General features: G+C 36.0%; 1 protein-coding gene across 1 annotated transcript; it reads right to left on the bottom strand.

Moving 5' to 3' along the window:
• Positions 1–5,384: 5,384 nt before the first annotated feature.
• LOC125669966 (serine/arginine repetitive matrix protein 2-like) lies at positions 5,385–17,803 on the bottom strand. The gene is made up of 6 exons (XM_048904848.2): positions 17,777–17,803; positions 13,993–14,118; positions 13,484–13,847; positions 8,823–11,780; positions 8,061–8,231; positions 5,385–7,858 (listed from the first exon to the last, which is right to left on the bottom strand). Exons 1-6 carry the CDS (start codon positions 17,792–17,794, stop codon positions 7,752–7,754), a joined length of 3,744 nt encoding a protein of 1,247 aa, XP_048760805.2. The 5' UTR covers positions 17,795–17,803; the 3' UTR covers positions 5,385–7,751.
• Positions 17,804–17,958: the final 155 nt, after the last annotated feature.

Below are 17,958 nucleotides of genomic sequence, written 5' to 3'. Positions count from 1 at the left end.
AGACATCCACAAGGCATTGTGTAGACAATTATATAAACACCTGTAGATGTTGACAAGGCATTGTGTAGACAATTATATAAACACCTGTAGACATCAACAAGGCATTGTGTAGACAATTAAATAAACACCTGTAGACACATCGACACCCGTAGACTTATCGACAAGGCATTGCCCACTGGACTTGGTATTAGCTCATGTAATCAGGAAATGCTAATGAACTTTTCCAACTGAAATATGTCTGTCCTCTGTAAACTGATAACATTTTCAACTTCTGAAGTACGTACCACGGGGTCAATTTCAACCAGACTTGGTATTGTGGTCGTCAGACGGTTCAATCGTTGGTGGCCAGATACCTCGGTTGGTAGAGCACCTGACTAGAGATTCAGGGGGCACAAGTTTGATTCCTGGTCTGTTCCTTTACATTTTCTCCTTTCCTGTTGCATTTGGTGCCATTGACCACCCCTGGACTTCAGGTGAAAGTCATGCCATGGACAAAAGAATCTGGGTTGTGCATCTTCAAACGTGAAGACGATTTTAGGAGGGAAGAAAATGTAGTGGTTTGGGCTATAAATGGACCATAGATATTATTATGGATCAATGCATGGTTAAGGCACCTGACTAGCAATGCAAGGGTCCCACTGGTTCAATTCCCAGTCCAGTCTTAAATTTCCTCCTTTCCTATATTGCATTTGGTGTTGTGCATGACCACCCCTGAACTTGCAGTTGTTCTGCCAGGAGAAAAAATCTGGGCTTTGTGTCTTTGAGGGTGACGACAATTAAGGAGGGAGGAATGTAGCAGTCAGATGGGTTCCGCTGCCGGATGGTTCAATTGGTAGAGCACCTGACTCCGGGAGATTTAGGGACCCTGAGGCTTGAATCCTGAGCTAGTGGTATTGCATTTCCACCCTTCCTGTTACATTTGGTGCTGTGACCAGTCCCTGGTACTGACAGGTGAAAATGCCAGCTAGAGGATGAAGATCCTGGGTTGATATGTCTTCAAGGTGTGAAGACATTTGAGGAGGATGGAATGTGGTGGTCAGACGGGTTCTATTGCTGGTGGCCAGGGAGCTCAGTTGGTAGAGCACCTGACTAAAGATTCAGGGGCTCAGGTTTGAATCATGGTCTGGTCCATTGCATTTTCTCTCTTCCTGTTACAGTACAAAGCAAACTTTAAAGAGGATTATAAGGTTGTTAAAATGATAGACCACACTCCTTTCAAGGGGAGATGATTACGAAATATGAAAAACGGGGTGTGGAGTCTTAAAAGAATCGCTGAACCAGAAAGTCATAACTATATATATAAAATTGCGTAGAAACTTCCCGATGAAGATTCCAGTTCGATCAAATTATGATCCCCAGAATCTTGTCAAGAACCACAAAGGTTCAGTTTGTCAAATTAAAGCATCCTAATGTAGTGTAGATTTCATGATGTTCAACACCATGGCCCCCTGGGATAAGGAAGGGGCCACAGTAAGGGATTCTATGTTCTACATAAGAGATATATGGGGAAATTAAAAGAATAAAAAAATAAGAAAATGTTCAAGATTCACAGAGGTACAATGTGTCGAATAAAAGCCATCATTCGAAGGTACAAATACTGCATGAAGATGTGATGGCAGCCCTATATCTCTCTTCCAAGTACGCTGGGCATAGTCACAGGTATAAAAACATACACACAGAGAATTATTGGCTAAGTGTGTATATCAAGAGGCAAGTCAAGCATGTACTGTCCCAAGTTGTTTTTTTTTAACAACTTGTCAACGAAAACGAGAAATGTTTTAGAAACATATATAGCTCAACCCATACTTGAACTGTGTGGCAACAATTAAAATGGAACAAGTTTTAATTTAGAATGTCTGTAATGATAATGAAAAATACAGGTTATCTACTAGTTAGGGGCAACCACAATACTAAGTTTGATCTCTATTTGATAAAGGTATGTTCTAAAGCAGTATAGTTTTATACCCATCCGCAAATGAAGTGTACGGGAGTATACTGGAATTACCTCGTCTGTTCCCAGACATAGTTTGTCCAGAGGATATCTTTAACACTTATGAACAGCACAGATTTGATTAAAACTATATCAACTAGAACTGTCCTTTCGGGACTAATACCCCCCCTCTCTTTGGTCCCCTATTGTGGCCCCATCCTACCCCCGGGGGTCATGATTTTTTAATAAACTTGAATCTGCACTATGTCAGGAAACTTTCATGTAAATTTCAGCTCCTCTGGCCAGCCAGTGGTTCTTGAGATTATAAATGACCCCACCCGAGTTTTGTGATTATCTCCCTTTTGAAGGGGGCTTAACCCTTCATTTTAATAAACCTGAAAGCCCTTCTTTCAAGGATGCTTTTTGCCGAGTTTGGTTGAAATTAGCCCAGTGGTTCTGGAGAAGAAGTCGAATATGTAAAAAGTTTACAGACAGACGACGGACAACAGGCAATCAGATAAGCTCACTTGAGCTTTCAGCTCAGGTGAGCTAAAATTGGTAATCTTAAAAGATTCTTAGACCTTTCTTTACAAATGTTTCATATGCAAGCATACCTATATATTCTGGTTATTGTCTTTGCATTTGAACATTGTAACGGTCTGAGTATGTGAAAAATTATCATGAAATAAATGCCGCAGGTCTGTGGAGAGGCACACATGATCCAAGCTTGTGACCGATTCATATTTACAAAACAATATAATAAGAGATTTCCAAATAACTAGTCATTTGAGTCATATGACCTTGTGACTTGAAAACCAATGGGAGCCATCTATACTTTAGGGAGTACATGTACCAAGTTTGATGTCTCAAGCAAAGGACTCCCAGGTATTGAGCAGACAATATCTTTCCATGTCCAGAGTAGATTGACCCTTGACCTCAAAATCAATAGCGGTCATCTACTCTTAATAAGATATTGAGCGAACAATACTAATTGGTTTACCAATCAACCTACAAGTGAAACTAATATCCCTTTTATAAAGGCGGCATAAAAATCTCAACAGAATGAAATAAGCATTTGAATTTTAAAAATTTACATGCAAACTTCAGTACCATTTTAGAAATGCACCTAACACTGCTTACCAAGGCAACTTAATACACTGGATGTGACTGTAAACTGGACCAAAGGAAATAAATCCATGACAAAGACTTATGAACCAATCAGTAGGTCTCTACACCAATCTCCCTCCCCTGGGTCCCTAAATTTCACAATTATTGTTACACAATATATATATGGTAAATATATGTGGTAAATGTTACCGATATAACAACGAATATCTTAAAGGGGCATGGACACGATTTGGGCTGAAAATTTTCCAATTTTATTGTTTACAATGCTTAAGGAGGTATGCTACACCAGAGATATTTGATGTGGATGAAAAGTGGAGGATATGTACATTATTTTGAAGTTGAAAATTTTCAAATGTACTTTATTTTGTCAAAAAATACGGTTTTAGTAGAAAGTAATCTGAAAAAAGTTTTAAAACCCCTGCTGGACTCGAACCTGCGACCTACAGTTCAGCAGTCGGTATTCTAACCTACTGAGCTACTCGGCTATGTATTTATATTGAAAAGGAAAAGTCAAATATTGCTGATATCGATTTTTTCATCCATGTTTTTAAAGGAAGTCAGCCATTATGACGATGTAGAGTACTACCTTAACTAAAGTATTTCTAATGGTCAACCAAAATTTGGATATCAGTTTTTGAGTTATAAGCGAGATATAGCACTCGGAATTCTTTGTTTATGTAAACAAGACTCGATCGTGCCATGTTTTTGTTTACATTAGACTGTTTAATAGAAAATAGCATGTTTAAAACAAAATGAGATGTGCCAAACACGAGAAAATATTTAATTGTATTAAGAATTCACTTATAAATTTAAAAAATCTGTTTTAAACAAAACTTTTACTAGTTTACCTAACCTATGTAAACAAAAACATGGCACAGGCCTTGTTTACATAACAAGGACTTGTGACCTCTGTATCTCCCATGTACCTTGACTACTGACATTCAAATTTTTGCTGATTTTTAGTATTACCTTAGTTAAGCATTCTTAACATTAAAAATAAAAAAATATTTGAAAATGTTCAGCTCTTATTGTGTCCATGTCCCTTTAAAACCTGTTTATTTCAAAGGCTGATCTCTCTAGCAAATGATGCTGTGTACTTGTGTATCAGCAGCTACGTGACTGACAAAAGGTCACCCAAGTATTGTACTCTCGCATTCTTCACTGTATCCAGCAGTAGTGACCCACTCTTCAGTAAAAGACCTGAACTTTGTACCAAAATAACAAAAGAGAAGTCATATTTTTTGTGTAAACATTTATTCCTGAAACAAAACAACGTATATAAAATAGGTCAACATGATGTAAAAATATGAGATCAAGGACGTGTCACATTAAATTGTTATCTCCAATATAAAGTCTTGTATTACTAGAACCCAATAGGCTTAACAGATAGCACCATTAATAGCTGCCTAGCCATTTTCTTCCACCTGAGAAAAAGAAATTTTAAAGAGAAATTACTGCTTGGCATCCCATTGTGTTGTAGGACTTCAGCGACACTGTTATCCTAAAATCTGAAAGACAAATGGGTATTATCCTCAAGAGCTATCAAGGAATAAATGCCTTTGATTATATTGTTTGATCTACAAAAAGAAATGCATATGAGCTAACATGAAAGACACATACTGCTATGTGATGAAACCATTAAACAAGGCACAAAAAGCTAGGTTTTTCAAACCATATTTTATCTTTGACTGTAATGAACCCTTATATGATCTGTAATACACCACTTCAATGATTTTTTGTTCCTGAAACAAAGATTTGATGGAAGACAGCTGAACTGTTAATACAAAAAAAAATGTACATTGTATGTTCTGTTTACACACAGATGATTACCGCAGAATGAATTCATTTTCACGAGAGTCAATTTTCATGGATTACAGAATTTTTTCTAATTCAAGGATTGGTTATCATTAAAGTTTGCATGCATCTATCAATAAATAAATACTATCTATTGAGAGATGTGCATTTATTGATAGATATTAATGTTTTTATCAATAGGTAATATTTCACTAGAGCTGTACATTTGGAGACAAAATATCCAAAAAAAAATTGAAACAACATGAATGAAAAAGATCCCACAAGTCAGGAAATTCTTGGTCAAGTCAATAAAATGAAATGACAACTCGTCTATGCTCCTGGCTCTAGAAGAGTAGGATTCAATTCTAGCTGCAATAATGTAGCCCTACCCTATTGTTAACATTCTCCCCCCAGGGTGTGGAATATTGGGGAAGGCTATAATTTTGCAGCTAAATCAATTCTTTAAATTCAATGTTAATATACACCAGCTGATACACATATCTGTACAAAACAACAATGGCAGAAAATGAGAAAGGGAAAAAAAATTAGGCATTTAATAGTTTTGTGGCCAATTCATTCTTTCTGTAGCCAAGAAACATTTTTGAGACTACAATTTACAACAGTAATTTTTGAAATTCACACTATCAGTAATTTTCAAAATTCACACTATCTAGTATCACATATATAATATACATATACAACATGATTGTAACTTTTTGTGCCGATTTTGTAAAACTCCTTCCTGAATGACACAGTGTATGAAACTTAATACAAGCATTTTTTTTATCCATCATATTAATCATAACACAGGATTGCTATTAATAGCTTACAAAGACAAGCACCCAAGATTGGTCTCGCAATTCTTTGTTGCATGCCGCGGTGTGCTGCGAGCCAGCTACATCTAACACACTCGGTTTCTTATACTGCACTGAATTAAGAAAAATTAATATGCTTTGGAAATAACTGTGGTTTCATCAGTATTCGCTGGATACCAATTTTCCATGCTTTTCAAGGTTGTGCCTGTTCACGAAATCAAGTAATCAACAGGCGTACAATTTTTGCTGATTAGGAGAGAACACAGAAAAATTTTCCAGGAAGTTCTGTATCAATAAAATTGAATTTTTAGCCAAATCCATGGAATTTGATACCCAAGAAAATTCATGAAATCAGTTTACTTCTTTATGATCATTCTAAAGTACCATTTCTAACTACTCAGTGTTGTAAAAATAGACATAATGCCTTGACAAAACTAAAGAATTTAAGTAATATCAAATAACATTTCGGTAAGGCCTACAATACATGTTAAATGAAGTATGCACAATATTTCTGACAAACGAAAATAAACCAAACACTAATCAATCAGTAGAGAATATTTAGAAAAATATATTTCAATTTCGAAAATACACGAGAGCGTGAACTGCGACTCTCCATGCCTTCATACTGTTTAGGAAGTGTTGACACGCTTCATGAAGTATGCCAGCGTGAAGTGTCCCAGTTCATATCCTCGTGTATTTTCAAAAGTGAAATTTATCTTCATATTTATATTTTACTTTAATTTCTGTTGGAATTTTCCAACCATAAAATAGACACACTATACTAATCAAAATTCAGAAGTGTATTGTTTACAACTGTAACACATTCATGAGGATATGGCTATCATTACAATTTGTAAAGATACCAAAGGCAAAAACATTAGAAATGTACATATATCTGTATACAGGGGAAAATGATCCTATCTAAAGATGGGGTTGTTTGTATAAGCTTTGGAAAACGATGACTATTTTGTTTGTGATCATGCATAGGATGTCTGTAGAGGTAATCCCTCGACTTATTTCAAAATGGAATACCATAACACTATCAAATTTGTGGTGTAATAAAAAAATCACTCATTACACATGCTGCCGTATAAAATACATAACATTTGGCACATCATTTTGTACTATGAATATGTTTCACATGAGAAAAGACTATCATAAACTAACACTGACAATGACCCAGTGACCGATAATACACAGAATTAACGTACTAAAAACAGACCTGGGACACGGAATGCCTGTTCATCGCGGAAAAGTAGCTAATTATCGCCCAACAATTACACAAATGTTGTTTAATGGGACATTAACATTTCCAACAGATTTCTTACACAGTAGCTTTTAGCAGTAATCATATCTTTGCATTTTTCCTTATCGTTCAGTTCCAATAGGTCTTACACACCGCTAACATACAAACATGTACAGTGTATATAACTTTGCACGTACTCATTTACAACGACTTTCACTAAATCCAAAAATGTGTTCATTCATGATTGCACTATTGTGTTGGTAAGTGTGTTAAATTCTGCTATATATGCAAGTTTACAGCATCCAACTATATAACATTTGAATCTAAAATGCACACATGATTTTTCTACTTATTTTGACAAAGAGATGAAATATTGTGTTCCTATTGAGAGTATAACACACAAATGACAGAGGAGCATACACGTACACATGCAGAAACATTAGTACAATAATTTCCAGCTTATCAAATAGTCACTTGACTATTTTGTTTAACATCAGAAACATGTATAATAACTGGTCAATCAAAATCATTGAAGCCTTTTTTTTTATATTAATAAACAACTTTTGCAGCACTTGCACATTTATTGACATTTTCAGAACTTGCATGCCAGCATTTTTAATACCATACATTTGTAAATATTATCTTGACAACGTCTAAAAGATTCACAATCACTCCCTCGAATTTATCGAGCCCTATGACAATTTCTTCTCTTCGCATTCACTTACAACACAACTGCCTATCATATATTGTTCAAATTTACACAAAATGCCTGTAAGATTTACACATGATTTTATTTTGATAAACAAAGTGGTTACCCATCAAAGTCAGTGTCAACTTGTCACCCATAAATTTCCTTGTCTTTCCTAATTTCTCTCTCTCTTCTCTCTATCTCGGCATTCCTCCTCTTGATGAGTTTAATTCTAGCATCCAAGCCCCCTTTTTCACCTGTCAAAGATAAAGTTGAAGAAAACCTAGGCATATTGTCACACGATGCAACCAGGTACAAGAAAATTTCCTAAATGATGAATTAGGGATTAGTAATGCTCATACATGTAGCTGGCGTCCTGTTTGAATGCAACTTCTTACTTTATACCTATTTCATCCCTGACCAATAACATTATATATTTCTATTCTAAAACGGACATACCTTGAACTTCCTCTTTGGTGTGAACAAAGGTTGTTCTCTGTGGTTCTGGTGAAACTTCCTGAACCGTCCTCTTGCTCTTTTTGACTTTCTTTACATCCACAGGAAGTCCAAGTCGAGCATGAACTGACCGTCTCGTGGACCCTTCATTTGAGATCTTGGGTTTGTCTTTCACTGCAAGATTTAGATATCATGTGTGTATTGTGAGAAATGTCAGTATCCTATTTTAGCTTTCAGAGATTCAAAAATATCCCCATATATGGAAATGACAACGTCCAAGTTAAGGTTTGTAAAATCATGACAATTACCTGGGCTTAATGTACATGTTCACACGTATAATTTGAAATGAGGAACTTAAAGGGACTGGTTCATGATTTTTGAAAAAATATTTTTCATTTCTGATGTTAAACATTAAAAATACAACTCATTTCATGTTGACAGCCAAAATGTTGACCTTCTGAATGCAAGAATAAAAGCAATATTTTTGTCTTAAATCTGTGTTATGTAAACAAAGACTCGAATCTTTTTAAGTAAACAAACAAACCAGTGAGATGTTAATTTTGTAATATAAAACATCTTAATTTTGCATTTCAACTTTTAGATGACACATTTTACTCAAAGAATGCTTGAAATACGAAAGATATAAGAAACTTAGATTGATATCCATTTCTTTGGAAAATTTCGTAAACAATAACAAATTGCAATCTTTGTTTACAAAACAATTTATAATAAACTCGCAAACTGACTGTAATAATTAGTATTTACCTGTGTCATACTTAAAGATCACCACCGGGCTGGCTTTGCCTTTCATCTTAGACGAAGATGTCATCTCTTCCTCATCCATATCTTCTTCCTCTATTTTGTTATCCTCTTTATTGCCCTCCTTGTTGATATAACGAATTAAATGCCTGGCATCAGTCTTTGACAGATTTCTTGTTGAGACACTATCATCAGTTTCTTCATTGTCACGAGCTACAATGGTTCTTCCACCCTTCTGAGCTTTAGAACTGTCAGCCTTTTTGTTGGGTAATACAATGCTTGTGATTGGCCCTGATTTATTTACACTGGCTTTTCTATCATCATCATCATCATCATCATCACTGCCCTCTAACTCTACAAATCTCTTTCGCCTATGCTCTTTGACTTTGGATTCTTTGTTTAATTTTGAGCTTTCAAGTGATCTTTCTTTTCTTTCCCTTTTTTCATGGTATTTCTTATCTTCTACCAACTTTTTTCTTTCATCCATCTCCTTTTTCCTTTCATTCATCTCCTTTTTCCTTTCTTCCATCTCCTTTTTCCTTTCTTCTTCCTCTTGTTTCCTCTCCCTTTCTTCCCTTTTCCTTCTTTCCTCTCGCTGTGCTCTGTATTCCTCCCTCTCCTTTTCTCTGGCTGCCTCCAATCTTTTTCGTCTCTCTCTGTCTATATCATCTTGATTCCTTTCTGAAACAGAAGACTTCTTGTTCCTCCAAGTATCCTCATCCGAATCACTTTCAGAGTCATCCATCATAGCACTTCTACTTGCATCTTCATCGGAATCATCATCCCCACTTGTCTTTGTGGATTTGACAGACTCTCTGCTTTTACGTTTATTGATTGTTAATTTTGCACTTTTTCTTGGTTCACTACTAACCTTCCTGGAACTTTTCTCACTTTTGTTGTCCTTGGAAGACCTTTTCTCCTTTGATTCTGACGACGACTTACTTTTTTTCAAACCATCCCCATCTTTGCTCTCCCTTTTACTTCTGTCCATTTTCTTTGGTGCTATACCTTTCAAGGAAATTGTTTTCTTTTCAACACTAACTTCTGATGTTTCAAATTTTCTTTTCCTGGCCTCCAACAATTCCACATCCTTCGAGTCTGAAATTTCACTCAAACTTTTACTTGCAGATGCTTTTTCACTTTTATTGAAATGTGCACTGTCATTTACACCTCTTTCACTATTACTTTTGATCACACTTGGCCTTTCAGTGACTTTTTTACTCTGTTCCTTCTCCTTTACATATTTCTTTATCTCTCCACCTCTATCATTCCGTTTCACATCTTCCTTCGAATTTTTCTCCTTCACTTTACCCCTATGGGACTGCCCAGCCAACTCCAACATTTTGTCAACAATACTTCCCTTTGCACTTTCTCTTTGATCAGAATCTTTCTGCCTGGGATCCTTTCTCCTTGGAGACATAGATTCTGTAGCAGGTAATTGATATGTGGGTCTTTTAGGAGTCAAAGACCTATTTCTACTTCGCTTTGGAGACCATTTGTTTCTTCTTGGAGATAGTGACCTGTCTCTATTTCTTTTGGGTGAAACTGATTTTCTGTAAGGAAGAGGAGATCTGCGATAAGTACCTCTCTCACCTCTAGGTAAAGGTGATTTTGACCTTCTCCTGGGAAGTGGAGATGGTAACCTCCGTAAAGGTGATCTTGACTTATAAGGTGAATATTGTGATCGTTTTGGTGAAAACGACCTACTTCTAGACCTTTTGAAAGCTTTCCCTTTTCTACCAGGTGAAAATGACCTTGTCCGACTCCTGGTTCTTTTCAATGGGAGTCTTTCCCTTCTAGGAGACAGAGAGTGACTTCTTGTTCTGTTTCGGGGTCTTCCTCTCTGTCGTGGTAGGGGAGATCTCGACCGAGATGAAGACCTGCTCCATCGTCGAGGTGACCGTGACAAAGATCTACTACGTCTACGAGGTCCTGGAGAATAAGACCTAGGAGAAAAAGATCTGCTTCTACTTCTCCTTGGTGATGGACTTCTACTTCGTCTATAATTTCTTCTTGGAGTTCTAGATCGTGATTTGCTTTTATATTTCCGACGAGGAGATAGAGGTTTTCTGCATGGTGAGTGTGACCGACTCCTAGAAAATGACTTTCTTCTCTTAGAAATTGGTGATGGAGATCTGCCTTTTCTTCCTCTCCTTGGAGAATCTGACCCTCTTCTTCTCTGTATCCTTCTTGGAGAATGTTCTCCAGAATAACCTCTTGATCGGGATCTTTGGGAATATGATTTTTGTTTTTGGAAGGGAGATGACTTCCTTCTAGATGGAGAATAAGAGGAGAAAGCTTTTTGCAATGGTCTTGAATCACTCTGCCTCTCTAAGTCATCAGCTACATTTTTGAGGCCCCTTGGGACTGATTTTATGGTGGGAGAGGATTCAAGTTTAACAGAGGTTAATGTTGTCAACGTCTTTTGTCTTTCAGATGGAGATGATGCACTTTTATGAGATTCTCTTGAACTTTCTCGAAATCTTCCCTGCGAACATGAACTGCTCCTAGAATGTTTTCTAGTAAGTGAACTTGGCCTTGAACTAGAATGTGAACTATTTCTAGAATGTCTACTAGCACGAGAACTTGATCTTGAGCTTGATTGAGAATTTTTTCGTGAACATCTGCTGGAACGAGAACTTGGTCTTGTGGAATTACTGCTTTCTGGTCTCTCGGGGGAACTTGAAGGACTTCTTTCCACTTCATTTTTGGTCGTTTCTGGTGACTCTGAACGCCTGCTTCCCGAGGACTCGGATTCACTACGGCTCCTTGTGTATTCTGGAGAAGGTGACCTTGAATCACTGGGTCTGTTATCAGGGCTCTTGTTTGTCTCCTCTACATTGGAGAGAGTCTTTTGGTTTTCTTTGTCACTGTGATTATCTTCCTCCTCCTCATCCGAAGAATCCTGTTTATCAGATTTTTCATCAGAATCTGAATCCGAGTCATCATATCGGGAAAACTTATCTACAGATAAAAAATAATTAAGACTCAATACTAAACTACAATGTACTACATACCCATGAGAGCAAGTATATTACTTCAAATGCATGTTGCACATAAAAAATAACTCGACCTGTCCTAAAGAGATCAATACCAAATGCCCCTCTTCAATGACTCACTCCTATTGGTGTACATTCTGATGTGTTTTAGAATGGCAAGAAAGCAATACGAGCTTCAATGTGTCATACACAGAATAGCTCTTTGGCCATGAAAATGAATGCACACTTTACAATAGGCCCATAGGCCTCAAGACATTGTGACTCATACTGCTCTTTGGAACTTTGAAGATGACCAGTTTACTGAACAAAAATGCATCTCTTTTTTTCTTTTACTATTCTATAATTCATTCAGAAAAAAAAATATTGAATAATGTTGACTTTTGTTTTATTGATCTAAATTTTACTCAGAATTAGAGATCTTGAATGATGTTGAATGCTACAACAGATGGATAAATGAAAAGCTGACAGGCAAAAACACAGACTCAGTGAAACCAATTAATTGTCTCAAAAACAGATAGATGATGAAAAGATTGAGAGACATAATTAAACCAATACACTCCAAAAAGTTGTTTGTGGGGAGGGTAATGGCAGACTGTACAGAAAAATTGTTGAAAAAATAATTACATATGGCCAGAATTCTCTCAAAATTCCAGGTGCACAGGTTAATATTGTAACTGAATTATCTGTATATAATATTATTATATATATCATTAAAACAAAATTTGGTAAAATGTAAATGAATAGCCTTTGAAAAAATCTCTGGACAAAATGCATATCAAAAAGACGGACAAAGTAAAATAAATACCCCCCCCCCCTAAAAAAAACTTCATTTGGAGGGGATATAATGAAATATTAGTGGTGATAATCTTATGCCTAATTCTTATTTTTTCCCACTATGGTTCTAAATGTTTGTGCTGGAGTTTTGTCCCATAAATAATTGACACTGTCCTTACATGTATACTTCTGTAGCAACATTTATAAATACAAAGTAATGGCATCACTCATACCTCCTACTCATGTATATGTACATGTATGTTTCTTGTCTAATTTGCACCAATATCAAAACAATGACTAAGTTACTTACATTACAGATATATACATGTATCTGGGAGTTTCTAGAAAAAATTCACGCAGGTACATATATGTACTTTTTTGACAATTGTAAATTTTGCATCTAATGAAAGTCCCCTTCTATCCAATTTTTTAAAAAGTGTCTTTGTGTTGATTTGGTCGATACAATACCTAATAGATTGGTATTGAGAATAAGGTTTTGATGTCTCATGAAATTGACATGGACTTTAATCTTCTGCCGAGAATTTAAAATACTAAGAAGTTATGATCTAATACAATCTAATTAAAATCCGATCTTCTCTGATGTTTACACGGAAAAAGGATCGGACAGCATTATGTTTGAGGTTGTGTTATTTCACCTTTCACACCTGACCAAACAAATGACGGCTTTCGCTAACATGGAAGTTTTGCTGTTTTATCGGAACCTACTTGAATGGTATTTATTGTACGCATGTCAATAATTACCATGAAGACGGGAGAATAATCAAAGATGGCGATGTTAGAACGCCACAGAAAATATATTTTAACAATAATGGATGTATAATATATAAGTTAGAGAAGATTTTATTTTAACTGGATTGGGTCTAATAATAATACCTTTTGGTCTAGTGGGAGTAGAAGATTGACTGTTTTCATCAGAAAGAGCTGAAGATGCCCATTTATCCTGAGGAAGTAACAGTTTGGATTTGGTAGACGGTTTCGAATCCTGAGGTCCAGCCTTCACCAGTACGTCTGCCCTTGACACTTCCTTCTTAGGTTCTTCCTGGGTCAGTACAATCAAACAAGATCTCGATGTAGACTGAGAATTGTTCCAGTGTCCTCCCCTTCCTCTCCCACCCCTAAAGGGGCGTCTGTTGTTTCCCCTTCCTCTGCTCTGATAGAACAGATTTGGTTGGGACTGGTTTAACTGAGGTTGATTTACCCCCTGGTACGTAGAATAACCCATACTTTGTCTGGTTTCCTGAAATACATCGACAAATTTTGCATAAAATGTGACCGTTTGGCAGTTTTAAATACGATACTGCATGACCATCATCACACCAGTTTTTACATTTAAGAATTATCTTTTCTATGAGAATCACTGTTTCTTTTTCAGTCAGACGTACTTGATTAGGAGGTGGTGCTGGTGGTGGTGGTGGTGCTGCAGCAGCCGGGGGTTGATTATTGGCAGTGTCATTTTTCTTTCTTTTCAGCGAAGCTAAAGCTGCTAGTCTTAAAGCTTCCAAATCATCCTACAAGAAATTTTACACAATCAGCACTGATTACTCAACATGACCATTCTTTGTCAAAACACAACATTTTCCCATAAAATTCATGAAGACACAAACTTCATAATACCTATTTTTGCATGACATCCCCCCCCCCCCCCCCCCCCCCCCCCCCCCCCCCCCCCCCCCCCCCATATAAACATGATAAATTAACTCCGTTGGAAAAAATACTTCAATCCATTAAAAGTATGATGTATCCATTTAATGTACAAGTGAGTATTTTTTATCTAAAAATTTAAAGAAGTATCTACAGCAGAAAGTTATCATGGTTCAGCTAATGTTTTCAAATGTATGATTAAAAAGATACTTATAGGAGTCCCCCCCCCCCCCCCAAATCATTTTGTCAATGATCTTTTACAGAATTTATGCAACATCTGTAGCAAACTAAATATGCTACATATCAATTGGGAAACAATATTGAGGAAACAGACATAAAATATATGAAAATCAATACATCTATGCATATATTATATTTCATTTTCATATACGTATAGTTTGTTGAAAGAATTCAGTATTTGATACAATAAATATATCCAATAATAAAAGTCAAGAAACACACAACTCGAATATAAACATGTCTTTCCGAGTTTTGTGTTTCTTGACTTTTATCATTGGATATACAAATATATATATATATACATAACAATAAATCTATTTTGTAAAGCGTAAAATCCATATTGCTCTAAACGCTATTTAAATAACAATAAAATAAGTTGTATAAGAACAAACGACACTAGTAGGTGAAGATAAGGAGTCCGTTATGATTGCACAACATAGTTGTATTGACTTAGAGTTCATCTGCACAGACTAATTGTAATGAATTGCAGTAAATCTTGCAGCAAGTAAGGGTATGTTTGAAGATTATTTGCCTGAATAACTCAGTGGTAAAAATGCCCCTGGCCAGAAACATGACATCTCTCGCTCAAATTAGGAAAGAAAGGTACACTTATACAGTTTATTTTAAGACCCACATATAAAATCTCACTAAATATTAAAAATCCCCTTTAATTTTAGCACAGATGCCCGAACATTAGTCACTATGTACAGTATGTGAAGCCACCTTTTCTGTACTGTAGACAGTTGATCTATGTGTACTACAATTTTGAAATTCATCTAGACCTGACAGATTTCCCAAAGACCAATTTAACAAAGGAACATATTCTTAATGATTTATTATTGGGGTGCAAACGATATGCTTGCCTCAAGATACGATATGTAAAATGATTATTGTTACAGTTTTTAGTCAATCATCAAATAGAAAAACAGTAATACGACTAAAAAGATGAACGAGTTCATAAATTTCTTCAAATAAAATATAATATACGATACAGACCTAACGATATGATACATATCACGATAATTTTTAAATGAAGATGTTATGAACAATGACATTGGTTTTGGTATCATTTAATCATACCTTACTGTTACAACCACATGATTTTAAAAATAAATAAATCAAAATATCAACATGATCTACCATTTTCTTCCATTGCACAGACCAATATTGGAGTTTTATGGGTCGCAGGGCAAAAAATATTCAGCAACACGGTTGGCACCACATTCTCCATTACTGGAAACCATTTTCACTACATAATTTTATAGCCAAATCAGATGATTCAAATCAATCTGAACCAAGAATACCAAACTGTGGTTTAGTGTAAAGTATCATGAATCGAACCATAGCATAATATTACTATGATATATCCCATCTCACAGTTAACAGTAGTCCGAAATATCTGATGTTTTCCTGGCCTTTTTAATGATTTTGATATTTACCATGCCAGGAAAACGTCAGAACCGGCGCCATTATTCGCCGCCTCCAATTGGAGGCGGCATTCTCGGGCCGATTTTAAATACTTGCGAGCCAAATTCATAAGTTAAACTAATAATCAATCAATAAAAGGATGCCTCTTGTACTTATTAATATTGATTTTATGGGTTCTTTCATCACATAAATAGCCTCATGAAAACATTTTAACAAACTGTCGAGCTTTGTTTTGAGTCACGGGATTCGTTCGCTCAAATGAAATCGAAAATTTGGTTGACTACAATTGTGTGCTTCTGTTATTGAATTCTGGAGTGATATTTTCTTTTAATCGATATTAGTAAAAAAAAAGCCAGGAAAAACGTCAGATATTTCGGACTAAGTTAACAGTTGCACCCTTATTTCATGATATATCTATCTGAATGACTGATTTCTTCATTTTTCATATGTTGCATTGTTTTTCAAGATTTCCTTTAATTTCTCTGTTTTTGTTTTTTCTGCTTTATATTTAGGCCAAGCACCCTCTGAATTCTTTTTATCAAAAACAAAAAATGGCATAATGATACCCATATGGCACATTACATTAGGAACATCACATGGATATAACCGAAACAAAAATATCTTTAACATCACATCAAACAATTCCCCTAGTAGCCTTGCAATGATATTGCCTTCTACTTCTGAAGACTTTCATATCAGGTGGAGGCTGTGAACTCGCAGCAGCTACACGTTGCAAGGCTGCCTGGAAACAGTTTAGAGAGCTGCTACCAATCCTAACCAACAAGCACCTACCAACAGCTACTAGAGGGCGTGTATACTCCTCATGTGTCAGAAGTGTGCTTATGTATGGCTCCGAAACTTGGACTGTTTCTGCTAACACTAAAACGAAATTGCAGCGTAACGACAAAGCAATGATAAGATGGATCTGTCTGGTGAAGCCTGAGCAAACCATTCCATTTGAATCTCTCCTCGCTCAAGTCAACTTAAAAAGCCTCGCAGACATCATGCAGAAGAGCAGACTGCGTTGGCTGGGACACGTTGAGCACAGCACTGGCTGGATTGCTCAAGTCCGACAACTGAACGTACCAGCGGAGAGGACCACTGGCAGACCCAAACTGTCTTGGGAGGATGTCGTTAAGTGGGATAGGAAAACCCTGGGTATGGATTCCGTCAACCCTCATCACAGACAGGAATGGAGAGAAAGACTTAGATGAAGACTGGACAGTCAGGCCCCACCCTCAACAGAGGATTAATTGATGGCCTGATCAACAAATAAACTGTATATGATGATGATGATATTCACCAAGAACTTTGAAAATTAGGAGAACCCTAGATGGGTCCTGCAATTCACCAAACCTTTTCCTAGCAAGATCTATTGTAATGCTTGCTGCAAAAGTGTTAACAACTCTGAATGGTATATTTTCTCCCAAAACCCTGTTAATTTTTGTGTCTATACAAGATAAAATTAAACAATCTAAATTTAACATTTCAGACTGAGTACAGGTGTTTTAAGGAGATTTCAACCTTTGTCTAAATCATGTTTCAAGCTTATCAATAAAATAAATACCTCCAATTTACATAGCACTTTATTATTACATAAAACTACCACGAAAACTTCCATGTATGTACTAACCGTGCATTTTAACACATCTGTATTTGTGCACAGACCTCACCTGGTTTTATTTTTAAAATGGAGGAAAAAAAGCATGCATCTCCAATTAAAGGGGGAAAATCAGTTGTTTTTAAATAGACAATATATAAAAACAATGTCTCTTATATTGACATTGAATATGGAATACTTTAAAACTGTCAGCTATAGATGTTTCAGAATACTAAAATAAACAAAATAAACTTCACCTCTTCGTCGGACGCCATCTTGAAATAAATGTTATCTCGTGTGAGCGAGAGTAATTTTAAGAACTTAATTTTTTATTATTCTAAATACTCCATTTCCTTACAAAAAGAGAAAAAATGCATGGGAATGTTTCGATACCTGTTTCTTAAAAGTTACAGAATTTTTATTTAGGTTTCGTAGATTC

Source organism: Ostrea edulis, chromosome 4 (assembly GCF_947568905.1).
Source record: "Ostrea edulis chromosome 4, xbOstEdul1.1, whole genome shotgun sequence".
NCBI lineage: Eukaryota > Metazoa > Mollusca > Bivalvia > Ostreida > Ostreidae > Ostrea > Ostrea edulis.
Note: the sequence above shows the minus strand (reverse complement) of the source record. Positions and strands in the feature narration are given on the sequence as shown.